The 8,217-nt window shown below is 49.1% G+C and overlaps 1 protein-coding gene across 2 annotated transcripts in view; it reads left to right on the top strand.

Annotated features, from left to right (window-relative positions):
* GSG1L (GSG1-like) overlaps positions 1-8,217 on the top strand; it is a 196,331-nt gene that overhangs the window by 173,152 nt on the left and 14,962 nt on the right. For both annotated transcript variants that reach the window (XM_011982340.1, XM_011982339.1), the window contains one exon: positions 6,431-6,501. In XM_011982340.1, coding sequence (XP_011837730.1) covers positions 6,431-6,501 — 71 coding nt within the window. The remainder of the gene's footprint in view (positions 1-6,430; positions 6,502-8,217) is intronic.

Here is an 8,217-nt window from a genome sequence, read left to right as displayed (position 1 = left end):
AGGAGCTTGCAGTGAGCTGAGATCCGGCCACTGCACTCCAGCCTGGGTGACAGAGCAAGGCTCCGTCTCAAAAAAAAAAAAAAAAAAAAAATAGCAGAGCTGAGCTCAACCACGATTCCTCCTCACCCTACAGCCCAAGGTCTCATTGTGCCCAAAGCCTACGCTTGTCCCCTCTGTGTTTCCTGCCAGGGAGCCCCGCCACTGGGGGCACTCAGCCCTTGCCCAGAACCACTGCCAAGCCCTAGCCAGGCCCAGAGGGCGGCCAAGACCCTGCAGATTCTGCAGATCTGGTGTCTTCCTTGCTGAATCTGGTGGACAGTCTCAAGTCTGTGCAAGGAAACCAGCTCTTTCCAGAATGACAACACTGCGTCATAGAAAGATGGGCAGGTCCAGGCTTGGAGCTCAGCTTCCTCTCTTAGATGTGAGCAGGTCAGCAGCACTATTCACAATAGGAAAGTCATCAAATCCACCTGAATGCCCATCAGTGGTAGACTGCATAAAGAAAATGTGATACGTACACACCATGGAATACTACACAGCCAGAAAAAAGAATGAGATTGTGTCCTTTGCAGCAACATGGATGGAGCTGGAAGTCATTATCCTTAGCAAACTAACACAGGCAGAAAACCAAATACTGCATGTTCTCACATGTAGGTAAGAGTTAAATGATGAGAACACATGGACACATAGGGGGAACAACAGACACCAGGGCCTACTTGAGGGTGGAGGCTGGGAGGAGGGAGGGGATCAAAAAGCCATCTATCAGGTACTATGCTCATTACCTGGGTGACAAAATAATCTGTAAACCAAAGCCCCGTGACACGCAATTTACCTCTATGACAAACCTGCACACGTACCTGAATCTAAAATACAAGTTAAAAAGAATTAAAAGCTGGCCGGGTGCGCTGGCTCACACCTGTAATCCCAGCACTCTGGGAGGCCAAGGTGGGTGGATCAGATGAGGTCAGGAGTTGGAGACCAGCCTGGGCAGCATGGTGAAAGCCTGTCTGTACTAAAAATTCAAAAAGGGCAGCATGGGTGTGGTGGTGCATGCCTGTAGTCCTAGCTACTGGGGAGTCTGAGGCGGAAGAATAGCTTGAATCCAGGAGGTGGAGATTGCAGTGAGCTGAGATCGCGCCACTTCACTCCAGCCTGGGTGACAGAGTGAGACTCTGTCTCAAAAATAAATAAATAAATAAATAAATAAATAAATAGATAGATAGGAAGTGAGCAGGTTCTATGGCCTTCACGATGCAGCTCAAACAGTACCACCCCGAGAAGCCTCCGCTGGTCCCTGCACCAGTGGTTTTCAACCCGGGCTGTACATTCCAGCCCTGCTCCCCACCCCCCGTAATTAAAAACTCCCGTGGTGGCTTCACTGTGCAGCCAAGCTGAGAACCACTGGGCTTGACCAGGCGTTCACACGCCATCCACACAGACCGAATCCCGCCCACCACCTGCTGCTGTCCACACCCATTTGTTTCTATCTTGTCTACGTCTGCTTTCACGGCAGGGGCAGAGTTGAGTAGTTGTGAGCATATGGCTTGCAAAGCCTCACGTATTTACTATCTGAGCCTCTACAGCAAAGGTTCACCAACCCCTGGACTAGATAATTATTGGCCCTGCCAACCTTCTTCATATCCTCCTGGCCTGAAACTTAGCACATGAAGCCACGGTTATTTGTGTATGGGTAAAACCAACAGGAGATCCTTGAGGGCAGGGGTCTCTCTGGCTGGTCCCTCTGGCCCCCAAGCCCAGCACAAGGCCTGGGTCTCTCCTTGGCAGGTGTTACTGGATATGTCAGCTGTTGAGTGGGGGGTTCTGGGCAGCAAGGCTTGGGTGATGAGGGAGGGAAGGTATTGTGCCAGGCTGGACTGACTATCTTCTTAGACATCGGCCCCTTTGCTCATAGGGCCCCACTTCCCAAGGCTGAGGCTCCCAGCAGAAGCCAAGGAGGTGCCCAGCTTGAGGCCTGGAGGAAGATGAGATTTCAGAGAAGAAACCAGGAGAGACCAGGCATGGTGGCTCATGCCTGTAATCCCAGCATTTTGGGAGGCTGAGGCGGGTGGATCACCTGAGGTCAGGAGTTTGAGACCAGCCTGGTCAACATGGCAAAAACCCATCTCTACTAAAAATATAAAAAAATTAGCCAAGCATGGTGGCACACACCTGTAATTCCAGCTACTTGGAAGGCTGAGGCAGAAGGATTGCCTGAACCCAGGAGGTGGAAGTTGCAGTGAGCCAAGATCACACCACTGCATGCCAGCCTGGCCGACAGAGCGAGACTCCATCTCAATAGCAATAACAATGAAAAGAAACCAGGAGAATTGGGAGCCAAGGATGGATGGAGGGGTTGGTTCATGGTCAAGGCTGTGAAAAGCAGGAGGATGTTGGAAGCCCTTTATGTAATAGGACTGACCTCTGTTGACTTAGAGGTGCTGGACGTGGCCAGGGAGGTGGTGTTCTAGGGTGAGGACGGGGCTGTTATCTGGTCCACCCTCCCATTTAATGTTTGAGTTCAGTTATGACTTCATGATTGGCGATACTCTAGTCCTAAGCACCTCTGCTGATGGAAACTCACCACATGCACCATTATTTGGAAGAGTCAACAAAAATGAGGAAACACCTAGATGTCTACCAATGGGGGTATTGAATATTAATTATTCTTTTATATACAGCTATAAGAAAAAAAAAGGTGAGTGAGATCTAGGTGTACTCAAATGAAAAATTTCTGGATAGTTAAAAAGAAAATCAGGTTCAAAAATGTGTTTAATTTGAGTCTATTTGTGTAGAAAAAGTATTAGTTCTGAAAAAAAAAAGTACCAAACTGCTAACAATGTTGATCCCATTACATGTAGATGTGATTATAGGGGGACTTTTGCTGTCTCTAGTGTTGGAGGTTTTTTGTTTGCTTGTTTTTGAAACAAGCTTGTGTTATCAGGAAAATAGCCAAGATTTTTTATTAAAAGACTTTTTTGGGCCGGCCACGGTGGCCCACGCCTGTAATCCCAGCACTTTGGGAGGCCAAGGTGGGTGGATCACCTGAGGTCAGGAGTTCGAGACCAGCCTGGTGGCGCAACATGGTGGGACCCCCGTCTCTACTACAAATACAGAATTAGCTGAGTGTGGTGGCACACGCCTGTGATCCCAGCTACTTGAGAGGCTGAGGCAGGAGAATTGCTTGAACCCAGGAGGAGGAGGTTGTGATGAGCTGAGATCGCACCACTATACTCCAACCTGGACAACAGAGTGAGACTCCATCTTAAAAAAAAAAAAAAAAAAAAAGACTTAAAAAAAAAAGACATTATCCTTTTGTTGAACTGAAATTTGTCTTTCTATGGCATCAACACACATTCCTTTGGTCTAGGGCCACCCAGGCTACAGGCAAAATTTATAAGCAGAAAATGTTCAGAGTATGTTTCCTGGGAAGTACAGCCCTAGCCCCTTGGTGCAGACAGTCCTTGTGTAGTGTTATTCAACACCTGACCTTTTTTACTTTTTGAGACAGGGTATCACTCTGTTACCCACACTGAAGTAAGGTGATGAGATCATGGCTCACTATAGCCTCTGTCTCCTGGGCTCAAGTGATCCTCCCACCTCAGCTTCCTAGATAGCTGGGACCACAGGAACACATCACCACACCCAGCTAGTATTTGTAAAGACAGAGTTTCACCATGTTGCCCAGGCTGGTCTCAAACTCTTGGGCTCAAGCAATCTGCCTGCTGCAGACTCCCAAACACTGGGATTACAGGCATGAGCCACCACACCCAGCCTCACCTGCCATTTTCTAACTAGGGTGCAAGCTTGTCTTCCCTACTAGGCTGGAAGAACTCTGAGGGCAGAGGTTATGAAATAGACATTCCTGTCCTCCACACAGCATCTGGTGCCAACAGAGAAGGTCCTCAGGAAGTTCCTGGTGAATGAGCGAATGAATGAATGAATGATTGGCGATTATCAATATATGAGTATCTCTCTCCCTTCTACTAAGGATACTTTGGCATTGCTAGTTTGTCACTCTCACTTTCCCCTGTCTTCTCCTTCAGCTCAGGCTTCCTGGATGTGCAACTAGGAATAAGAGGTGATGGGAAGAGTCAGGGAACAGAGATAGGGCATTTACTTTGGAAAGGATTGAGCCTTCCTTGCATGAGAGAAGAGGAGATAGCAGTGGAAAGACAGGGAGGGTGGGGAAAAGGGAAAATGCCACACCAAGGACATTGAAGGGAGTTTAGGGGAAGTGTTGAGAATGAGACGAAGACAGACTGAGAGACATTTTAGGACAGCTGCAAGACAAGTGAGAGAAAAGAGAGGGATGGAGGAAAAATGTCAAGCTGTGTGGGTTGGAGCACCTACTGTGTGCTTTAGGAGAGACAATAATGATTGGGCATTTTTTTTTTTTTTTCTCAGACGGGGTCTCATTTGTTGCTTGGGCTGGAGTGTAGTGGTGTAATAACAGTTTACTGCAACCTCGATCTCCTGGGCTCAAGCAATCCTCCCACCTCAGCCCAGACCATAGCTGAGACCAGAGGCACACACCACCACACCACATGTGCTGGCTTATTTTTAAATTTCTTCTAGAGATGGGGTTCTTGCTATATCGCCCAGGCTGGAGTGCAGTGGTGTAATCATGGCTCACTGTAGCCTTGATATCCTGGGCTCAAGCAATCCTCCTGCCTCAGCCTCCTGAGTAGCTGGGACTAGAAGCGCACACCACCACTCCAGCATGCACTGGCTTCTTTTTTGATGTTTTCTAGAGATGACGATCTTGCTATGTTGCCTGGGCTGGTCTTGAACTCCTGGCCTCGAGTGATCCTCCTGCCTTGGCCTCCCAAAATGCTAGGAAAATGGACATGAGCCACCACGCCCAGTCTGGAGTTGTTCTTACTTGAGAGGATTAGATTGTGTTTCTATAATGTGATGCCCCTTTGGACTGGACTGTGTGGAGCTCAGGAATTTACCTGGGTTACAAATGCATGTGTGCGATGAGGAAACACGGCCCCACCCATTCTCAGGCCCAGCCATCAGTGGGACGCGTGTGAGGGTCTAAGTTTGGAGCTGTGTCAGAGGCCAGGTGCCTGCCTCCACTGTCCAGGTCCTCAGCAGCCTCTGCTCCATGCTTCTCCTTTGCTGCCACCCCTCAGAGGCTGCTCCCTCTGGGACCACTGCAACCCTGAGATGATGGAGGAGAGAGAAACCACACTGAGAAGTTCTTGCAATTGTTGGTGGGAAAGAACACTGTGCCAGAATTTGGGAGACAGGGGCTTTGATAGTATGCAGAGTTATCTTTAGAAAGTGTTTTATTGGGAGGCTGAGGTGGGTGGATCACCTGAGGTCAGGAGTTCGAGACCAGCCTGGCCAGCATGGTGAAACCCTGTCTCTAATAAAAATGCAAAAATTAGCTGGGCGCAGTGGCGGATGCCTGTAATCCCAGCTACTTGGGACGCTGAGGCAGGAGAATCGCTTGAGCCTGGGAGATGGAGGGTGCAATGAGCCAAGACCATGCCACTGCACTCCAGCCTGGGCAACAGAGTGAGACTCTGTGTCAAAAACAAACAAACAAACAAACAAACAAACAAAAAAGGTGTGTTTAAATATAGTTAAGAAATGCTTCCCAGAGGCGAGCACAGTGGCTCATGCCTATAATCCCAGCATTTTGGGAGGCAGACGCAGGAGGATCCCTTGAAGCCAGGAGTTTGAGATCAGCCTGGACAACACAGCAAGACCCCATCTCTATAGAAAAATTTAAAATTAGCTGGATATGGTAACACACACTTGTAGTCCCACCTACTTGGAAAGGTAAGGTGGGAGGATTGCTTAAGCCCAGGATGTTGGAGGCTGCAGCAAGCTCCGATTGTGCTATTGTACTCCAGCCTGGGCGACAGAGTGAGACCTTGTCTCTGGGGAAAAAAGGTGCTGCTTAGCGAATAAAAGCCTGTTGCCCTCCATCAGAAAATAAAGTAGTCAAAAAGAAGCCTCTGGAGTTAATTCCCTATATTCATTATGTAGGGATAATCACCATTAACCTTTTGGTGTATATTTTGCCAAAATAATTTCTGTGCATTTCGATGTATAATTCTGAAAACAAATGAAACTGTAAACATCTTTTGTAATATACCATTCGCACATAATTGATGCTCCTCTTTTTGACAGAATGATGGGTTTGCCTCCCTATTCCGCCTCTGATTGATCAGCTACATGGCACTGGGTTGGTCACATCACTTCCAAAAGCCTCAGTTTCTTCATCAATAGAATGGGAGTAATGATGCCCATCTCACGGGGTTGTGGTCAAAATCTCGCAGGGCGGCAGGTGGAAAGTTACTTTGCAAAGTGTTCTCCAAAGAAGGGAAGACTGCACTTTTTCAGATCCTGGGTCTCTGCCCACTCATCCTTCTCTTTCCTACCCAGGTTTTTTTTTTTTTTTTTCTCTTTCCAGGATGGAGAAGAGGGACGGGAGCGAGGAGGAGGACTTTCACTTAGACTGCCGCCATGAGAGATACCCTGCCCGTAAGTGGCCTGTTTGTGGGTACCTCCTACGACAGATTCGTGGGCTGCAAGAGGAAAAAGAATCCCTGGAGATGAGTCAGGCCAGCCCCCACCCCCCACTGCACCCTGCATTCTCCCACAAACACGTTACAGATGAGGAAACTGAGTCTGGTGTCTCAGGGTAGCAAGCCCCTGCACGCAGCTCTCCCCACAGCTTTCCCAGTCGGGGTGGGATGCTAAGAAAGAAAGAAAGAGACGGGAGTTCCAGGCAGGCAGGGAAAACCCAGCTCAAGGCCAGGCCTGGGTTAGCCACTGGCCTGAGGGAGGACAGTCCTGGCTAGAAGGAGCCGAGGCAGGGCGGTGACCGTGGACAGGAGTCGTTTGAGCTGTGGATACTCTTGGCAGCTTAGATGCGTTCACTTCAAACACTTTGCTGTGGGGCACACCATGAGGCAGAATCTAGGGCACTGCTCAAAAAACAAATGTCAGGATCAGAAAGCAAAGCAGAGAAGAACCAAGGTAAGATTAAAGTTAAAATGGTCAGATCTCGGCTGAGCCTGCTGAATGCCCACCACGTGTTCCCCGCTCCATCCCACTCTGTACTAAGGGCTTTTCATGCCTGATCTCATATCCTTGCTTACCCCCAGCCCCTACAGCTGGGATTGTTGCCTAGACTTTGCAGATGAGGAAATTAAGGCTCAGAGAGGTGGAGTAACTTGCCCAAGGTCACATAGCTTAGCTAGTCACTGGCAGAGGAGTCACAGCAGACACTGTCAGTGGCCTGGCCACCTCTCTCAGACCTTTAGGAAGCTCCAGTGGCATCTATCTGTATCTGCATCTCTGTGCCTGGAGGCTTCCCCACTTCCACCCGTAGAAGGCTAGAAGTGCCAGGGAAGTTGGTGTATAGATACCCCAGCTCCCTCACCCTGGAGTGGGATCCCCCTGAGGCATGTGCTCTGCAGTTTCTCTGTAGGATAAAGAGTCAATGATCATCAGATTTAGTGGCTCTCCCTTCCCATCCCTGTCCCACTTTTCCTCTCTGCCCAATTTCCCTGTTCCTTGTAAATATATCACTGGCATTCAAATTCTTATCTGTGGGTCTGCTGCTGGGGAATCCAAACTAAGAAGGCAGAGATTTAAACACGGGTCTGTCTGATTCCAAATCCTGTGATCTTAGTAACTGAATGAGAAATGGCTCTGCTAGTGGGCAGGAGACAGTGGTGAACCAAGAAGCTTGGGAGGAGGCCTTCTTAGAGAAGAGGAGAGGAAAGAAAGCCCAATTTTGGCCTGTGAGGGGCAGGGTACGGTGCTGAAGTGAACCGTGGGCTCACACATCATTGTTTCATGTTTGTGCTAGCATGGAGGGCTTCCTGGAAGAGGGGATCAGAAACCAGGGGATGGATGTGTTTGGAGACCTCCTGCTGCAGGGAAAACAGAGTGAAGAAATCATCAGAGAGGGGCTCGGGAAGCACACAGCAGGGATAGAGGCTGAGAATCCTGAATGTCCTCAGCTCCCTTATTTGGCAGTGAGCCTCCCCAGGCTCCTTGCAGAACGGGCAGGAAACCCTCAGTGGAAAGAGGCCTTGGGGCTTGTATTAGGGAAACCTGGGGGCCTGGGTGGAGGTCCCCGCCACTGAAAGAGTCAAGGCACTATGGCCCTAAAAGTAGTACCTGGAATTAAGAATGAGAGTTCTCAGGGTCAGAGGAAATGGCAAAACCCCTCTACCCCACCCCCAA

This window comes from Mandrillus leucophaeus, unplaced genomic scaffold, assembly GCF_000951045.1.
Source record: "Mandrillus leucophaeus isolate KB7577 unplaced genomic scaffold, Mleu.le_1.0 Scaffold24, whole genome shotgun sequence".
In the NCBI taxonomy this organism is placed as follows: Eukaryota; Metazoa; Chordata; class Mammalia; order Primates; family Cercopithecidae; genus Mandrillus; species Mandrillus leucophaeus.
Note: the sequence above shows the minus strand (reverse complement) of the source record. Positions and strands in the feature narration are given on the sequence as shown.